This window comes from Aethina tumida, chromosome 7 (genome assembly GCF_024364675.1).
Source record: "Aethina tumida isolate Nest 87 chromosome 7, icAetTumi1.1, whole genome shotgun sequence".
Classification (NCBI taxonomy): domain Eukaryota; kingdom Metazoa; phylum Arthropoda; class Insecta; order Coleoptera; family Nitidulidae; genus Aethina; species Aethina tumida.
In genome coordinates, this window is record NC_065441.1 from 15,098,074 (window position 1) to 15,118,838 (window position 20,765).

At 28.9% G+C, this 20,765-nt stretch overlaps 1 protein-coding gene across 4 annotated transcripts in view; it reads right to left on the minus strand.

The window, feature by feature from the left end:
* The window catches only part of LOC109600755 (uncharacterized), a 62,209-nt gene that overhangs the window by 20,966 nt on the left and 20,478 nt on the right, over positions 1–20,765 (minus strand). For all 4 annotated transcript variants that reach the window (XM_020016933.2, XM_049969914.1, XM_049969913.1 and 1 more), the window contains exons 5-8: positions 20,170–20,745; positions 19,839–20,115; positions 19,625–19,776; positions 5,903–6,178 (exon numbers count right to left, since the gene is read on the minus strand). In XM_020016933.2, the coding sequence (XP_019872492.2) occupies positions 5,903–6,178; positions 19,625–19,776; positions 19,839–20,115; positions 20,170–20,745 (1,281 nt within the window). The remainder of the gene's footprint in view (positions 1–5,902; positions 6,179–19,624; positions 19,777–19,838; positions 20,116–20,169; positions 20,746–20,765) is intronic.

Consider the following 20,765-nt stretch of genomic DNA (forward strand, 5'->3'; position numbering starts at 1 on the left):
ATGTTTATTTTCAATTAAAATATTCAAGTCGGAAATTGAAACTCTAAATATACTAAAGCTTTTTTTGAAGGGATTATGTAAGGATTTGTAGTGTTCATCTGGCCCGATGAGTTTAATTGGAGTTGGAATCAATGCGAAACCCTTTTAATCAATTACGCCGGCATAATAACAATATAACAAACACATAATTCGATTCGCTGCGATCTAACAAGGTAAGAGAGAGTGTTATCGAAGGCCGGAGCTTTAACTTATCCCGTAGCAAGTTTCCCTTGAAGGGAAAAGCGGGGGGGTTAGAAATCGGGAGTGGATGAAAAGATAGGGCGAAATCGATAAACATCGGCCCCGAACCAATCTCATTATGCCCTCAGGGCTAATCGCTAACTTTCTCCAATCGCTTTGTCCCATCCCTTTTGCACCTTCAACGTCGACGCCGCCAAAGAAACGTACAAAATTCGAAAAATTACGCGGAACAAAGAAAGTTACGCGGCAATTAATCACGACGGCAAATTAATTCCGCCGCCGGTGATGAATCAAATCCGCGTCCGTTTTCGTTAATTTCGAACTCCGGCTATCAATCTCGGACCCGGCAACGAGGAAAAAATTGAGGAACCGGTCATTTAACGCGACCCGCTCGCAACAAGATTGATCGTTTGTTTGTGTCTCCGTTCGCGTTTGATTTATGCCGTTCCGTTCGCGAAACGGACGTGATCGTCCGATTAACGGGTGAACGATGCTGGCAATTAGTCGGAGATGTTTTTAAAAAGACGAAATCCGTCGAGGAACTTCAAATAAATCGTCCCGTGCAACGACGCACTTCGATCGATTGATCCGCTGATTCAGTGAAAAATAACAGTGAGAAGTTTTGCCTCACTCCTAAAAAACACTCGAGTATCGACGAATGGGCTAATAAATATTTATGAGTTGTAGTGACGGCGATAAAACGGAATTGGGTTTAAAATTTGCTGCGGAAAATGTTGACCAAAAAAAATCTGATTCGGACGTTTTACGAGTATTACGGCGATGAATATTAATTTTAGTAATTAATCGATCAACCAAATTAAAGGTTTAAACGATGTCGTTTAGTCAGAACTGGCTAATTAATTGTTCCAATGTGTTTTTTATTAAAAAAAAAAACGTATTTTAAATCCATTTTAGAGTTTTATTTTTGTATTTCTTTTTAAATTGGATGAAAAAATCCATTAGAATCTTTGATGTTGCTGAACTTAATGATGGAAGCAAACATGTAATAAATTTCCATTAATATCATCAAAAAGGTTTCATCTAAAAGGTAGTATGTGAAACTGACACATGTAAACTAAATTACTTATTACTTTTTAAAATAAAAGCACATTTTATTTTAATATTTTTCTAATTATTTGTTTAAGACACATGACAGTCAATTTATTATCCATACTTTTTTTAGAATAAAAAATATTAATATGAATATTAAATTTAATAATTAATGAGATGTTCCAAATTAAATGGTTTAAATTTTTTTTATTGGAAATAGAGTTCAATTTCTCTTTTAGATTATCATTTTTCTTTTTTTTCATACCTACTGGATAAAAAAGCGTATGAGAAACAGTTAATTATACTTATTACTTTTCAGATTGAAACTCTTGAATATTGTACAATCTACTTTTTTTTTATGGAGTGTCAGATTCTTCAGCAAAAGAGTTGAGAAGAATATGTAATTTCTTATTATTAACATAATAAAGATAAAAACATGATGTTATTTATTAAATCGTTTGTAACTACAGGCGTAATTAGAGTCAAATAAATATAATCAAATATAAATTGGAATCCCAACAATATTCTCCAAATGTTTAATATTTGTTAAACCATTCTGAACACTTTTAATCTCTTCTATTTCGACTATGTTATATTTATAAGAACATATTAAAGTTAACTATGTCTATCTTATATCAATTTAGATTAACATTTCTTGTAGTAACATGGATTTTGTTTTAAATTGGATGAAAAAACCCATTATAAACTATGAAATTGCTAAACTTAATGAAGGAGGCAAACATTTAATAAATTTTCATTTATATAGTCGATCAGCTTTCATATTTCAAGAGGTTGTATATGAAACTGACATATATGAACTAAATTACTTGTTACTTTTTAAAATAAAAATTAATTTATTTGTTTTAAACACAGCAGCTAATTTATTTTCCATGCCAGCAAAGAAATGACTTTAATAACTGACGGGATTATCCATATTAAACGGTTTTAAAATATCTATTAGTCTAGAGATACTAATTAATTGTCTAATTATCTACAAATTGTAGTATTCATTTTTGCATGTATTGGTTGAAAAAGCCTATAAGAAACACTTATGGTTCATATTACTGTACTTATTTGAAACTTTTGACTGTTTGAATATTGTATGTTACAGTCAATTTACTTTCAGTCAAATAACCATATAAATTGAAATTCACAACAATATTCTCAGTAGAATCTTATTAATTGGTTGTTCCAATGTATTAGAACTGTGTCTTTTATGTCAACTTTAGATTAACATTTTTTGCAGTAGGATTTTGTTTTAATTGGATGAAAAATCCCGAAACTGTGACATTGATAAACTAAGTGATGGAGAAAAACATTTAATAAATATTCAGTCACATAGTCAATCAGCTTTCATATAAAAGGTAGTATATGAAACTGACACATGAAATGAATTACTTGTTAATTTTGAAAATAAAATTACATTTATTTGTTTTAAACACATGACAGCTAATTTATTCTCCATGCTAACAAAGAAATGATTTTAACAACTGACGGGATTTTATTTTAAAGAGTCAGAAGTCAGATTAGAAATATTTAACTTGATTAAATTAATGGTGGAGGCAACTAAGTAACAAATTTCCGTTCATCATATCAAACACCGTTAGTCTATATGTCTCATATATGGAATAAATTATTTTTTACTTTTTAAGAGAAATCTCGTCTCGTTGTTCTCGTCTATTTGATTTTTTTCTTTTGCTTCACTATTAATTTCCTTTTAAATTGAATGAAAAAACCCATTAGAATCTTTGATACTGCTAAACTTATTGATGAAGGCAAACATGTAATATATTTCCATCAATATCTTCAAACAGTTTTTATCTAAAAGCTACTACATGAAACTGGCATGTAAATTAAATTACTTATTACTTTTAAAAATATAAACTCCTTTTATTTTAGTATTTGATTAAAACCCATGTCAATAAAGTTATTGTCTATATTTTTTATTAACATGAAATAAACCACTGGACATTTATTAACAGGGAAATGAATATTAATTTAATTAATTATTTTTTTAGAGTTTTGTTTTAGAAATTTTATTCCATTTTTATTTTAGATCAACATCTTTTAATTCAATTTATCAAAACTGTTTGAAAAATCCGACTACAGATCTCTAAAACTTTGATAATAAATTTCCATTCATAACATCAAACTCAACACAGTTTATCTCTATATTTTTATGGAAACAGAATTTTATTCTAAACTTAATGAAAAATTAAAAACTATTAAAATTATATATTAGTAATGGAGTAATCTAATGATGGAGCCAAACAAGGTACACATTTCCTTTCATATCCTCAAACAAAACAAATATCTGTCAGATTATCAGATTAAATATTATGTAGTAACTTTATTTCCTGTATTATTTTGTAACACAGCGAAAAAAGCAAAAAAAATCAGTTTTACGAGTATTTCTGAGTTGAATATCAATTTTATTAATTAATGAGGTCTTAAAATTAAAACGTACTAATTAATTGTTCTAATAATGGGGCGTTTTACGACTATTACTGTGAATAATGTTAATTTTATTAATTACTGAGATGTTCCAAATTTGTACGGTATCGATCAGTGAGAACATACTAACTAATTAGTCATTCCAAAGCGCCTTTTTTATTGGAAATATTATCTCCATTTTCAATTTACATTTTTGCATTCTTATTCATTTCATGTTAAGCCCGACTGAAAAGCTGACTAGCAATTTTTCCAACTTTTGATGCTGATTATAATTTAACGATGAAGCCGGACTAGTAAAAATTTGCATTCATATTTCAAAAATTAGTTCATTTCAAAATGGAGACTAATAGACAAAATTGACACATGCATATTAAGTTACGTATTCCTTTTTAAGGGAAAAATCATTAAATTCAGCATTTCACAGATTATTTAATTGTAACTCCCGAAAACGCTTGACGTTGGATCTATTGTCCAATATATTTTTAGTTAGAACGCAGCCAAAATCAAAATGAGATTTCATCGCCGACAATTGCAGTGCCGATTATCAAGTTTATTAATTAACAGCACCGATCCTCCAAATTAAAGGATCTACTATGTCGATCACAATGTGCTGATTGTATTTAATTTCTCATATGCGCTCTTAATTGGTAAACCGTAATTCAGTTCCATTTTGCATCCCTGTTTTAAACTGGATAAAAAATTGACTGGAACTTTTAAAACTTCGCTAGATTAACTCCGGAGGCAAGTAATAAATTTACATTCGCTTTATAAAAACATATTTCACCTTAAGAAGACAAGTAGACGCAACTGACACATATAAATTAAATTACTTATTCCATTTTTAAAACAAAAATCGTTATATTCAATATTTCAGAGTATCTGATTGAAACTCTTGAACACTTCACAGTGAGTCTATTGTCTAGACTTTTTTTTTGTTAGAATACAGAAAATAAAGTGCTTCAAAGTACATTTCATTGTTTTTGCTCTATGTCATTGTGTCAGGGGAGCTTTTTACAATTTATTTTTAAACAATAACATGTGAAAATGTAATTTATGCGGACTTCTATGAGGTTTTTCATTGTGAATATAAAAATACAAGCTTATATACACGGTTCCAAGAAATGAATACACCACTTATAATTTTGTAACTAAATTTTAATTAAATTGAGCAGGAGTTGTAGCTCAAAATGTACTATATACTTATATAGTACATTTTGAGCTACAACTCCTGCTCAAAACTTTTAACAGCCCATGTGGTCCGAAATTATCTTTCATTCATTCATTCGAAGTAGAGGCGAAATAACCCGATATTAAGTTTAAATTTTTATTTTTTTAGACATCAAATTTTGTTCAATTGTAATCTTTTTAGAAAAACAATTTTTTTAGGATTTTTTTGTAACAATTATAAATAAAAGCCTATTTTTAAATAAATATACAAAGGGTGTATACGTTTATTTTTCCCATTTTCAGATAATATTAATAAAAATCAATTATTATTGATGTGGTACGGCAATTTTTTGGAACAGTGTATTTGTAATATAGCTGATTAAAACATATATTACGCACAAACACATTAACAAAATTATAACTGAGTATACTGAAAAAATACCTAAACCATTTAATCAAAAACAATATTAATACAATTATAAATTATTTTAATCCCTATCAGATGGCGTTTTTCAATAAACATTGTGAAACAACATCAAATGATTTATTTCGTAACTATACAAATAAACCGATTAAATTGGCAAAACATTAGTATTAATTAATTTCAGTAATTAATTAAATAATTTTGAATATTGCAACAGTTGTATGAAAAGTTTTGTTATCATGAGGAAATTAACATTATTTTATCGGTCCGCTTGTTAGTTAATTATTTTTAGGAAATGAAAATAAAAGTAAAGTTAATTAAGAGATTTGTGTTATTGAGCCACTGAGTACAATAGGTACAATTTATAAGCTGCATTAATTAACACCGTTAATTTTAATGAGCTTATTACATAAATTTCGAGATAATATCAAAACAATTTTGTTGATTGAAATTAAAATTAATTAATATTTCATTTTAACAACATTAATTAGTTATTTCATGGAAATTTCAACGTATTAAACAGAATTATTAGGTTAAATATTTTTGTAAAAAAACGAATAACCTCACCTGAACAAGCTTGCGGGGGCAGGGGAAAGATGAGCGTCGTGGACGATTTGCGCCTCGCTACCGCGCATCCCAACGACTGCGGCTTGAAGCTGCGCAGCTGCTGCATGAAGTCGGAGCACTCCATGAGCGCGACGTCGGCGAAGTGCAGATCGCACAGTATCTGGTTCTTGAAGCGCCGCGCCCGCTTCTGATTCGGCCCGGTCAGGTTGAGGCCGCACGAGTTGCAACGCAGGCATTCTTCGTGGTAGTGGTTGTTGTCGTACAGCGGTGAAGGCTCTAAAATGAAAACAACCGCCACGGGTTCCACGATTAGATTTTTTTGAATATCACGTCTCTGGTTCTCACTGTTGACATTTACAGGGTGATGCGAGCAAGAAGTACTGAATGTAAAAATGAGAGGCGGCCCCATTGGCATGTTTCTCTTGCTAATTGAAGCGCGGGTGCGTGATTAATTGAGTTTGGAGGGACGAGACGGGGAAGAGCAAACAAACACTTCTCGATCTCCTTATGGATTATTTACGGCCGAGTCTTCTTGCTTATTTATTTACACAGTTGGTTTTATGAAAACTGAATGTTTCAACAAAGCAGTGCTGGTTACACGTGGCCATTTTTTTGCCAGTTACACACCGAACTAAAGGGTAAATAAATATAAACGGTCTGGACATGAGAGGAAAAGTTCGCCTGTGTTTCTTTAAAGGCTTCGAAAAGTTTTCTTAACACAATTTCGTTGCGACTTTTACCCCGCGACCGAAAAAGAAGTGGAAGTTATGAACAGCAAACTTTGCACTTGGATTAATTGCTTAAACGAAATGTTGTGCTCTAAGATTTTCTCAGTTCATTTTGAATACTTACATTTAATATTTATTATTATATATTAATTAACTACGAAATTTTATCACAGAAACTTTCTGTCACATTTTAAGGTACTTTTTAATTCTTTCTAATTTGGGCATTCACTAAGATATTAGAATATTTAATTTGTATTTTTCGATTAAATTAAATTCTAAGATAAAAGATAACTGATAAAATTCAAATGAATTTGACGATAATTTCATCATGATCATTTAAGAAGATTTTTCCAAAAAGAAAACAAATAATTTCAATTTTTCACATTTAATTGATATTTTATGCAATTACAAACATTTAAGACCTATTTTTTGTTGAAAAATGATAAAAATGGAAAAAAATTCTTTAGCTGAAACTCAACTATTTTTCATCTGATCGAAAGAAATCAAATTGGGTGCATAAGTAAAGTACTTACTAAAGAATGTTATGCAATTTTTGACGATTTTAACCATATTTGTCATTTAAATAGTTTTCCATCTCCAAATTAAAATTTTAATACATCTTTTATTAATTACTTTAAGTCCTATTAGAACGAGATCAGATAAAAAGTAAAATTGTTTTATCCTATGAAGAATTGACTTCTTTTTTTATTTTATTATAACTTTTTTTTATTGAAACTCGATTTAATAAGACTCGATATGTTTGAATTTATTACAATTTATTAAAAATGTGTACATTATGTGAATGTGAAAAAATTACTTAAATGATGAATATTGTCCAAAAATCATCAAAAATTGCATGGAATTTGAACATTCATCAGCTGTAACTTCATCATTATCCTGTTAAGTTCTTAATTTAGTTGTCTTTCTAATTAATATTAATTCATTTCAACTGAATTAAGAATAGCTAAAGTTGTAGCTAATGAAAGTTAAAATGTCATGTAATTTTTAATAATTTTCTGCCATTTTCGTCGTTTAAATAGTTTATCCAACAAAAATATCAGATTTTATATTTTTAATTTATAGTTTATTTAATTTCAAATATTCTAAGACCTAGTCCAGCAAAATCGGATAAAAACTAACATTGTTATTATAGAAAGAAGAAAGGTCTAGTATTTAAATTATCTGTAACCATTTATTTTTATCATAATTTTTTTAAATTTTTATCGAAACCTGATCTGATAGGATCGAAAATATTTTATAAATTTATTAAATAAAATATTTATTAAAAATACGAAACTTTGTATATTGTTAGTACTTGTTGTTGAAACAAATATTAAAATGATGAGAATGACTGAAAATCATTAAATAAATTCAATTAAATAATATCAATTCGTTTTAATTAAATGAGTTACAACTAACGTAAGTTGTGGCTGCTGAAAATTAAAATCTCAAACAACTTTTAACAATTTTCAGCCATTTTCGTCTTTAAGTAGATTTTCCAAAAACAAATAATTCGAAGATTAAAATTTTAACATTTTTCATAGATAGTTTATTTAATTAAAAAATTTTTAAGACCGAGTATAACAAAATCGTATAAAAACTAAAGTTGTTACGATAAAAAAAAGAAACTTGATCTCATAGGTCCTGAAATATTTGTAATTAAACAAATTATTTATTAAAAATACTTTGTCTTTGTATATTGTTATTAGTTGCTGAAAAAAATATTTTAATGATAAAATTGACTGAAAATCATAAAGCTCAGCTGTAACGATTTGAGTACTGTTGAATTCATAATGTAGTTGTCTTTCTAACCAATATTGTTTCAATTAAATGAAGAATGCCAAGATGTAACTGATGAAAGTTAAAATTTCATGCATTTTTAACGATTTTCAGTTATTTTTGCCTTTTAAATAGTTTATCCAACAACAAATAATTCTATAACAAATTTTGTATTTTTTATCGATATTTAGTTACACTAATTTTAAGCCCTACTAAATCAGAAGACTAGTCTTTAAATTAATTATCTTATCTTTTTATTTTTTATCGAAACTTGATTTGAAAGGACCCGAAATATTTATAATTAAACAAATAAATTATTAAAAATACAAAAATTTGAATATTGTAATTACTGGTTGCTGAAAAAAATTATTTAAATGATGAGAATGACCGAAAATCAAAAAGCATTGTATGGAATTTAAAATTTCATCAACTGTATCTCATGTTTCATCCGACCAAAACGATTTGAGTACTGTTGAGTTCATAATTTGGTGGTCTTTCTTACTAATATTGTTTCAATTAAATAAAAGAAAAAAAAAGTGAAATTTCATGCATTTTTAACGATTTTCAGACATTTTTTCATTTTAAATAGTTTATCCAACAACAAATTATTAGATTATAACAAATTTTGAGTTTTTTATCGAAATTTTATTTAGTTACACAAATTTTAAGTCTTAGTAAGTAAAAATCGGATAAAAATTAAAATTGTTATGATAGAAAAAAAAGGACTAGTAATTAAATTAAATTAAAATATATTTCATCATAACTTTCTTATTTTTAATTGTATAAACTATTTATTAAAAATGTGTATTGCAAGTACATCTTATTAGTATATTAAAACAATAAGAATGAGAGGGACTGGTAAAACATTGCAGTAAAAATGTAGACGACTTTTGCCATTTAAGTAGACATTGAGAATATTTGTAGGGTTAATAGATAGTTCATCTAATTAACCTAATAATTTTAAACTTAAAATTGGATTAAAATCGGATAAAAATTAAAATTTAATATTTAAATTAATAGCAAATTTATGTACGTAGTCTATCTATGATTTTATAACAAGAGAAGATAACTATTATTTATGTATGTAAATTTTTGATTCATCAGATTTCTATGTGTCTAAAATAAGAATGTATAAACCAAAGTTACTAATTAGCATAACTTAGAATACACAAATTAATTATACCTTTATGCACACATATGTAGGTGAATTTAAACAGACGTTTTTATTACAGTTAATAAATAAGAAAAGTTGTTAAAATTACCAACAACATTCATAATCATTGCCGTCCAACTTTTGCAGTAACCCTATTAATTAACTTTGATGTTATCGCAACTTTCTGCGTGCAGGGACTCGTGTAAAACCTTTACTTTTAACAGCAAAAAACAACGGGACGTTTTCTTTCCAATCGAACAAAATCCAATAGAGTGTCCGTGTTCCTTTGTCCATCAACGTCGAATAAAACAATGTAAGTAACGCAATAAGCGAGATTCGAGCCCGGGACTCGATTAGGAGCGACCGACTCCAAAATCGGTTTATCCGACCTAATAAAAGTTTGTCCGCGCGGTGAACTTTTATGTCGCGAATAAAACACAAACTTGGACCGCATAATCGTTAAATGTTTTTTGCGAGCAACGATTAAAAATCGGTCGTAAAGTAGCTACGTTTGGAGGAGTTTCACCTTAGGAAAAAACGGGATTTACGGGTAGCAGTAAACAACAATAACGTAAAAATGAACGAGCCCGCATTATGTGTCGCTGATGTCGGGGAAGTTTTGGAAAGCTTCCATGTTTCTATTTCATTCCGGCATTTCAAACCGACATTAATAGAAAATGGGGATTAATTGTGATTGATAGTTTTTACCGATTGACACGTTCATATTTCGTTTGATACCCGAAATTCGATTGTTCACGTTAATCACAATTAACTCCGGAATTATTAAACGTTCGAGTCGAAATAAGGTCGACTGGAATTGGTAAATTCAATTTGTGATTCAAGCTACAATTTACCCTGAAAGGGGATAATTAAAAAAGTTGGAAGTTTAAATTAGTTCCAGGATAACAATTCTTAATACTGTTCGTTCCGTCTAATTAACTTTACACAATATCATGTTTGAAAGCCTTTACCATAAAACATAATTGTAATAATAGAACAATAAATTAAATTTACGTCAGTGACAATTAATGACAAAGTGCATTCGTGGAACTATTTGCCCGCAACAAGTTTCGCCGTGAGTTAAGGACTAATGACTACGGGGTGATTTGGAGTCCCATTATCAACGTCGACCAGACTGAGTAGAAAATTAACCTGCCAATATTAAACTGAAACTGAATTCATTACTTGAAGCCACCACATCAAACAACAATCTCTGTTTCAATGGCTAAACGATTTCCACGTTTCGTAACCTTTGCCAAACAAAAGTTTTATTTCCTTTTATTAATAAAGTTATTGAATTAATAGTCGTTACTAGTACAATCAATATCCATAAATACAAATTCATTATATAAACATACCTCGAATTTCTCTCATGGAATTAATATCACTAATCAATATCTAGGTATTCAATCTTATATATCCATCAAGCATATATACACATGTAAAACACATAAAACACAAAACCATATTAGTTTACTTCACGTAGCATTGTTAACATTAAGGTTTTTTAAGTGAATGGTGACTAAAATGTACAACCGTTATCGATTGGCAACTTCCTTTAGACTGTTTATGTTTCTAAGTAAGTTAAATAAATAAAATTGCACGCCCGTTTTTCCTGCGGTCATTTCAAACCACCAAAATATCGTAATGTCACTGATAATTATCAGATTATTCATTACTTATGTTAATGTTACACATTACAGTTGTAATTTTGGACAATTGCTTATAATTTTGATACAAACTGATGATTATTTATTGGTTTTATGATATTATATGTAAATGTGTCCAACTTGATAATGATAATTTAAGTTGTAAGGCATATTATTTTTATCATTAATTATAACATTAGTAAAGTTTTGCCATTTATTAAATTTTGACAATTATAAGAAAATTTATGGTTAGTTTTGTACTTCAGGCTTTAAACTATTACTTAAAAAAATTCGAAAACATCTTTTCACAATTGATTATTTTCTCCTCCTGTTTGTTTACAAACAAAAGAAATTTATTTCTTATTACTCATTTTTATACTATTTTTTCAAAACACTTAAACCTAAAACACTTTTAATACCTATAATTTTGTCATAAACTCTTTTAAGGCATATTCTTCATATTATCCCATATTGAAACATGGGTAATGTTTTACTATTTATTAAATATGGACTATGGACATTTATTTTTTATGACTCATTTTTTTATACTATTCTTTTTCAAAATGTCTAAATATAAAACATTATTAATACCTATAATTTTGTTACAAACTATTTTAAGACATATTATTTATATTGTTAATTATAGCATGAGTAATGTTTTAAATTGTTTAAATTTAAAATTAATTTAAAAATTTCTTCACACAATTATGTGAAAAAAAGAGAAGAAATTTATTTTTTGCCACTCATATTTATACAATTTTCTACCTAACACATTAATAACTATAATTTTGTTACTATTTTAAGGCATATTATTTATATTGTTAATTATAACATGAGTAAAGTTTTACCATTTATTTAATATAGATTATATAAAAAATATGTAGTTAGTTTTGAGAAACTGTTCTTTCAGTGATATTTTAAGATTTCGTCGTTTTCTTTGTTTTGATGTGGCTTTAAACTGTTACTCCAATTATTTATTATTTTCTCCACTTACTAATTTACTATCTTTTTTTAAATTTTACTGTGATTTTTAAACAAAAAAGATAAAAAATTTATTTTTTGTGGCATATTTTTATACTATTTTATCGAAGTATTGAAACCTATAACATTTTTAATGCCTATAATTTTGTTACAAACTATTTTATACTCTTTATATTATTAATAATAACATGGGTAAAATTTTTCTATTTATTAAATATGGACTATTTAAGAAAATTTGTGCTTAGTTTTAAACTTCAGAAATTATTCTTTTAGTAATAATTTAAGATTTAAGTCTTTTTATTTGATTTTATGTGAGTTTAAACTGTTACTTCAATAAATTTAAAAACTACTCCTCACAATTGATTATTCTCTCCTCTTGTTTGTTTATTTATTGCCTTAATTTTAAAGAAAAGCGAAAAGAACGACTCATTTTTCTTAAAATATCAAAATTTAAAATATTTTTTAACATTTAAAATTTTGTCAAAAACTTTTTAAGGCGTATTCTTTATATTATTATCTGTAACATTGTCAAAGTTACCTATTAAATACATTTATAATAAAATTTCTGGTCGTTTTGTACTTTCTAATGGACTTCAGAAGCCGTCGCCTTAGTGAAAATTTATGATTAAAGTCATTTTTTTTACTACTGTGACTTATATTGACTAAACAAACAAATTTAAAAATTACTTTTCATGATTCATTCTCGCCTGTTGTTTGCTTAATTTTATTTCCTTTTTTAAATAAAAGTGTAAAGAATTATCCATTTTATATATTTTTTTAAAATAATATTTTACATTATATTAAAATAATTTCCTTACCACTTTGGTTAAATTATAAATTAAAATCTTACTTAACAACTTATTAAATATTAAATATTTAATAATTTAGTTTGAAGTTTTTGTTTCTTCCTTCTGATGTAATTTTTAACAGATTCAGCAGAATATTTCAAAAAATGGTTCTCAAATTTAATTTTTTTATTTATTATCTCGTTTCTTTTTTGTTTTTCCTGATCTTTAAAACAAAAAGAAAAAGAAATATACAATTTTTACAAAAATTTTATTAATATTTTAATTATTGTTTTTTATTATTTTTTGTAATTTGAATGGGAGTCATAAAAACAGCAAACATCTATGTTGTGACAATGTCGCAACATTTCGAACAATTACAATTAACAAAACATAAATAACCTGTTGAAGTTGAGATGTTGGGGCGATAAACCAGGGCACGCAAACGTCCCATCACGAACGCATACTGGGCTGGAATGCCGCCCTGAAAATGCCCAATGGGACGATTTTCTTTAATTTAATGAAACGAAATTGTTCCCGGTGTAATTTTTTTTTTTTTGTACTGTCTGAGTTTCCAGACGTGTTTTCAATAATCCGGACGACAAACATCGGAATGGAAGGCAAATAATCCGCCAGATCCGGGATGAAACGTGACGAATACACTTATTTTGTGCATTATCTTTTCACGACCCCATCAAAAATCCATCACGGAACAATCAATGCAACAAAACGACACCGAGCCGAATTTACCAATATTTATTGGCACATAAATTCTTGTTTGTGTTGTCTTATTGTTCCATTTAATTCTTGAGGGCTGTTTCGAGAGCAAACAAACGTGAATTATTAAATTAATTAGTTCACCTTCAGGCGGTTTGTGAAAGGTATAAAATGCTTCAGCGGTGAAGTGTAGTTTCAGTTGAACAAGTGTGAAAAGTGTTTTTCAGAAAATGCATTAACGCGATGAATGGAGTGGACTGTCAACAGGTTACGTTTAGTTTCCTCATTATCGCTTGTTGGTTTCAGAAAGGAACAGAAAGTGAAACACAAACGTAAATAGGATAATAAGGACGTAAATACACAGAATATAATGATTAAATAAAGCTGCTAGTTGAATGTGACTTAATGAATAGAGGTGCAGTATAATTAAGAGTTAATAAAAGAAATTTCAACATTTGTTTTGAATAACAAAGAAATTGTAAAAGATAAATTATAACAAATATTGGATAATTTTCAAATTTTAATTAATGATAACTTCCAATTGGATAAAGAAAATCATTTTCATAATTTTTCATGTTGAGAAAAAATTAATTTGTAACACTAACTATATATAATTTTTTAATATTTTGAAGATGGTGCACAAAAATGTACGAGAAAAAAAAAATGTGAAGAAAAAAGAGTTTTCAGTACCTTTAGATGTTCCAGGAACAACCTGAGACTCATCGTCCCCGACCACCTGAATCGGCTCTATGTTGGCGGCCGCGAAGCACCACCGAAACGGTTTACATGAGGGGTGCACATCCACTGGGCGCCTCGTGCATCCAGCGACGCGTTACAGGGGCGCACACTCGACCGATTTTGTCTGGACTCGCGCGCGCGATCTCCACACGACGATTGGAGTGAAGCGTCGACGTCGGACGTCCGCGGGAGACTGGAGCGGCGTCGCGACGGCGCCCGGCGCCGTTGCCGTTACCACACCTGGTGCCTACGCCTCCAGGACAACTTTCGGTGGTCTATACGTCAATTTTTATTTTTGTATCAAAATTTATTATTTAAAAAATGATTTTAGCATAAAAAATATAGTTTTAAATTTTGCAAAAATAATTGTTATTTAAATTTTAGTATATATATATATATATATATAATTTTGTTTTATTTAAAAAATAATACAAAAATTATTTCATTATTGGTTCTTTAAATTTTAAGAAATATTCAACAGAAATTTTAAATTTTAATTACTTTAAACAGTTAAAAATTCTTAGTTTGCTGTTATAGAAAGTTTTCAAAAATTATACAACTTTTATTACATTTTTTATTAAATAATTGTTTAATATTTAATATCGTTGAAAAGAAACATTTAAGTAACAACAAAGTTGTTTTTTTCAATAGAATACCCTGTATATTTTTGGATTTCTATTCTACATATAATTGCAAATAAAATAGGTATACCATATTCTTACCTAAACCCAATAGATTTTTAGTTATTAATTTTTTTCAAAAATTTTGACTGTTTAACTAACAGATGCAAAAATTAAACATAAATAACGGACACCTTGTATAAAATTACTGGACCTTGTATAACATGTCAAAAATAAATGTTCTAGCATCAAAAAAAAAAAAAATGTATGACTCAGAAATTATTTGATTTAGGACGTGATATAGATATTTTATTTTAAATTTTATGTAAAATATAAATATCTAAAAATATATAGGAATATGTCGAAAATAACAATTAATAATAATATTAATTAATATATAAATTAATAAATTATTAATTAATATTGAATTACTAGCACTAACATTATAATTTTAATTTCTATATAATATTTTAATAAATACTACTACTTCTACTTTTCATCTAGTTTTCTAGTCTGTTAATTTTCATTCATTTTTTATTAAATTGTCCCTTATTAAAAATAAATGAATAAATAATATTCTTATTAATGTTGCTCATTTAATGTTGTTAGAGAAAATTATTTAAATTTTAATTTTAATAACATTATTTTTAGATAATAACAAATTTAATATTTTAGCTCTCATTATTATGAAAACAAATATTTTATTAATAAATATATGTATACAAACAAAATAAAATTCACTGTAAAAGGAAATGAAATATTTAATATTAATATTAAAATTACTAATGCAATTATAATTTGTATTTCAGTTATAAAATTATAATTATAAGTTACATATTATTTTTAAAAACAATTATTCGTTAGGTTTAAATTATGTGTTATGAATTATTCACTTATTACAACTACTTAATATGGTATAAACCTTAAGTTAATTATTTTTTATTAATGTGTCACTAATTAAAAAAAAATTTAATTTAAACTTTCATTACAGTATTTTTAACCATTTTATTTTATATTTTTTCTCATTATCTTTTATAAATTACTCATCAAAAAAATAATTATTGAGAAAATTAGTTCTCTTGTTTTCTCTTTAGCCGATAAACATGTTTTACACTTTTAATGGATAATTTAATAATCATCACTTGCGAAAACTTTAAACCCGAGATTTGAGTAAAAATTTAGGTCAACACCCGCATCACAGACATTAAAAAACATTAATCACCGTTAGTCGTACAATAGAGTGGAGAAAACGGGAGACGGAGGAACGTAACACCTGTTCCCGGGGGAATCCCCCACCTGCACAATGCGCCGTCCCTTAATTGATATGGTCATTAGCTTTACATTCGTTCGTCGTCCGACAGTAAAACGTAGGAAAAAAAGGGCAAGGAGAATGAAATGAATTCTTAATGGCGTCCATTAACATATTAAATAAACGCCTTTCTCGACCGAAAAACGAAACTGCAAATGTTATACAAATTGTATATTGTCTTTTATCTTCTATTTTTCACCACCAGATCATGGAATATAAATCACGTTTTTGCTGTGGCTTTGATATCGTTGCTTGTCACAGTTTTTCCGTTTTTCCTGCCAGATTTGAGGGGACGATACAACGCAACGGCGACGACAGCGACTAATAATTTATTGCCGTACGGATAAAATGCAATTGAAACGGCCCAACACACCCGCAACATTTGCGACTTTTTAATTTGTCACGTTTAACGTAGTGATTAAAACGTCGCGAATGGAATTGAATTAATTTTTCGTGAAAGGGTGAGATGGAAATCTTTTCAATTTACCTAAAAAGTTATATGCTGAAAGATCCAGTTTTACCTTTTATAATTGGAGCTATTAACGTTTCATTAAATCTGAAACGATATGTCTTTAATTAACACAAATTTATTTTGTAGTCTTCTTTAAAAACTGACTGAGTTTTTCTTTTCAGTTTAGGGCATACAAATAATGTTAGAATAAAAATACCCAACAATCATAACTTTATTTTCCGTTCGTTTGAACAGTACAACAGGACAATATTAAAAAAGCAATAAAACTGTAATAGGATTACTTATGAAAAGTTTCCCTCATGACAATACGATAAAATCTGGCTTGTCTTGTCCAATCTTAAAGCCACACATAAAACAACCCCTAAGATGCAACCTCCCTTAACTTTCTTTATTGTTTACCACAAAATATATACGTATGTATACACATTGTCATGTCATTGATAATAATAAAATTATTTGAATAGAATATTTATAAAAATTAAATTTTATGATGTTAAAAATTGATTTATATATATTTGCCTTAGATCTATATTTAAAACTCAAAAAGTCCATTTAGATTTTTCTATTAATTTAATTTGTTATCTTAATGTTACTCTACGTCATAACTAAATAATTTTTCAATGAGCGCGCCTTTCATACTGTATATTTGTGATAACAAAGTCACTGATCGATACGGGGGAGTGTTTCGAGGGTTGTTGCCAAGCGTCTCAACTTTTCTTTGCCTCCGGGTAATTATTTTTTATCAGAGTAAAGAAATTATTACATAAAGAATATTGAATTATTAATTGATTCTTTACCTATAAGATTTAAAGAGATTGGACATCAAAAAGGACTTTTTAGTTTTACTTATACTTTTATAAATTGTTATATTTTCTTTTAACTTATTTATATTATTAATTTCTATAAATTTTAATTCTCGTTTGTTCTTTAAATATTGAATTATTTTTTACATATTTTACACATTTACATTTAAATTAAATTTATTAAACCATAAATTGAATTTAAGCAAATTGTATTTGTGATATTATTTTTTTTATTATTCCCAAATACTATACCAGACAATTAAATAATTAAATAACTATAAAGAAAAGATAGTTGGTACTTTTTATTTTAATATTAAATTATCTTTTAAATATTTTTATGCAAAATATCATATAAAGTTACCTTTTAAACCATTATTTGAACTTGGGTAAATTGTATTTCTTTATATTCACCTCAAAACTATACCAGGCAATTAAACAATGAAGTAATTAAATAATTAAATAACACTAATGTAAGGGATAGATGGGTAACTATTTCAATTAGAAACTGTGATTGATCACGGTTTTCGAGCCTTAACCATATAATCTCATTAATTATTCCCGATAACTTGAATCATGTGCCACTCTATTCTCCGCAATTTCGACCACCCGGTTTATCATTATCAATTTCATTACCTGTATTAAATAATTACGGTAATTAATAATTATGGAATGTCAATTCTTCGCTTACACTGCTATCTGTTGACGAATAACGGTAGCAGGAAACTTGCTTAGATAGACTACTGTTGTGAAATCGATAAATTCGCGCACACATTGTAGTTATCTGTAATTTTATATTTTTCCCATGAGAGATGAATGAAAGACAGAATAGACGACATCCAACATCTAATAAATGGAGGTAATTTACACTCATAACAATAGAAATACTTACCTATTTAGATTGGAAAGAAAGGGCTCATTCTCTGTAGGTTTTTTTTTCAAAGGACTACACGAATATTATCGATATTAATAAATATTTAAAATTTTTTGATCAATCGAATTGCACGGGGTCGAATTTTAGTTAATTTATATATAATTTTAATAATTTTTATGTATTATTTTTGTTACCTTGATAGAGTTTATTAAACGTTGAATGTTTTATTTTAAGAACCTATTTATAAACATTTTTTAAACTAAAAAATAATAATAATAATTGTTGGTTTTATGCAGCAAATTTTAAATGTATTTAGTTGTGTATATTGTATTAAATAATTGTGCAAAAATATAAAAAATAAACTTAAATATTGTAAAAATAAGTTCTTAAAATAAAGCGACACATCTATTTATTATTTTATTTTATTTTTGGCTCTATTAACAAACTCTAACAATTTAAAAAAAGATAATAATTTCAAGAGAAACGTTCCATTAAAATTTTTTCAAATGTCTCACAAATCACAAAAGTGTACAGCCAATCAATAAATTTGGTTCTCGCTAATTTGTATTATACAAAATATCCGTGTAATGTAAACAGTGGTTTCGGTGTGTAAATGAAGGATATACAGAGTGTTTCTTTGGTTTGTGGATAAAGAAATAAACTGAGGGTCATGCAAACAGGTTAAGAAATAATAGTTTATTTAAACAACCAAAACATTGTACTACAATAATAATCAGAATCAATAATAATAAGTAAGAATAATAATTAATGATGATAAAATAATGATAAACAATTCGTCCACTATTACTTGGCATGTATTTTATTAAAATGTCGTTTTTATGGTTGTGTTTTAAACATATTTGTAATTATTTTAAAGAAAAAAATGTTAAAATTTGTATTTTATAAAACTATAACATGTATTTAAATATTATTTTAAATTCGTTTTTAATACAGTCCAAGTAAAAAATACAGACGATAGTTAACACAAACAATAAATGTACATATAAATACAAAGAGCATAACAGAACTCGAGGGGGTGGGTAACAAACATAAGTCGGGGTTTTCATAACAAGGTATAGTAATAAGTAGTAGATAATATTATGTGTTGTCGTTTTACCTGTTTGTGTACTTGAATCAAAAAACGTACTGGAAGTTTCCACGGTCATCGAAGCAATTGTGCCGTCCAAGATCTGGGCGCTCGAATCACGTCGCCCCCTGTATCTTTGACAGTCGTCGCTTTGCGAGCTCTGACGACGGAAATTGCGACACCTACAACAACAATTCCCATCAACAATTTATTCTCCCTCACTGCGACCTTCAGAAGTTTATACCGAATCATTTCTTCAGTGGTGGATTGTCTGCGAAACCCCCTGGCGATTAAAATCTCCTCGGTGGTCGATTGTCTTCGGATGGCAGGGCGATAGTTCTCGTTGGTGGGTGGTGGTCCACCACCTCTGTTGCAGGGCGACGGATCGCGACTCGAGCAGCTGGAAGAATCCGGCGACCGACCTCCATGACCCCCACCTGGACCACCTCTCTGGGCCACGCTCGTCGACTGACGGCGCAGCGTTCTCCGGCCGCGACGCACCGGACTTATATCTCTTTCTCCTGGAATAATTGTTTTGTTATATTACGTTTTATTGATTTTTGTCAACAATTTACCGGATCGGTCTGGACTGAGGTGAGACCTGGAGTCTCTGCGGCCCCTGGAGGCGGAATCTGGGCTAAGGGAATCCCGTCTTGCTTTCCTGCCGGTGTCATCGACGTCCGGGCTCAAAGCTGTGGGTTGTGAACCCCTTCTACTCCATCCACCTGGTGGCAGACAACTCTCGTCGTATGCGGTATTTTGTCTTTGCAATCTGGACAATTTGCTCCTCTCCGGACTGGCGTGGCTCCTCGAATCTCTTCTGCCCAATCGGCCACACTGCGTGGTTGAGTCCCTTCTAGTGCTCAATAATGGATGGGTAGGTGTGGTGGCTTGCGACGTGGGTTGTGGGGATGTTGCTGTCGTCGTGGTATTTGACGGCATCGTTGGTAAAGGTAGAGTTGGGGCGCTCGGTGAAGGCACCGTCGGGGACGTAGATGGCGGAGTAACGCTGGACATAATGATTGTCGGGGGAGGAAGTGCCTGAGTGCTGCATTCAACTGTCGTTGGCACTATTGTTATTGGTAGAGTTGGAGGTACGGAATCAGAAGCGGTGGAAGAGGTTGAAGGTCGCTGATCCTGACGGTAGTAACCTTAAAGAAAGAAATGGATT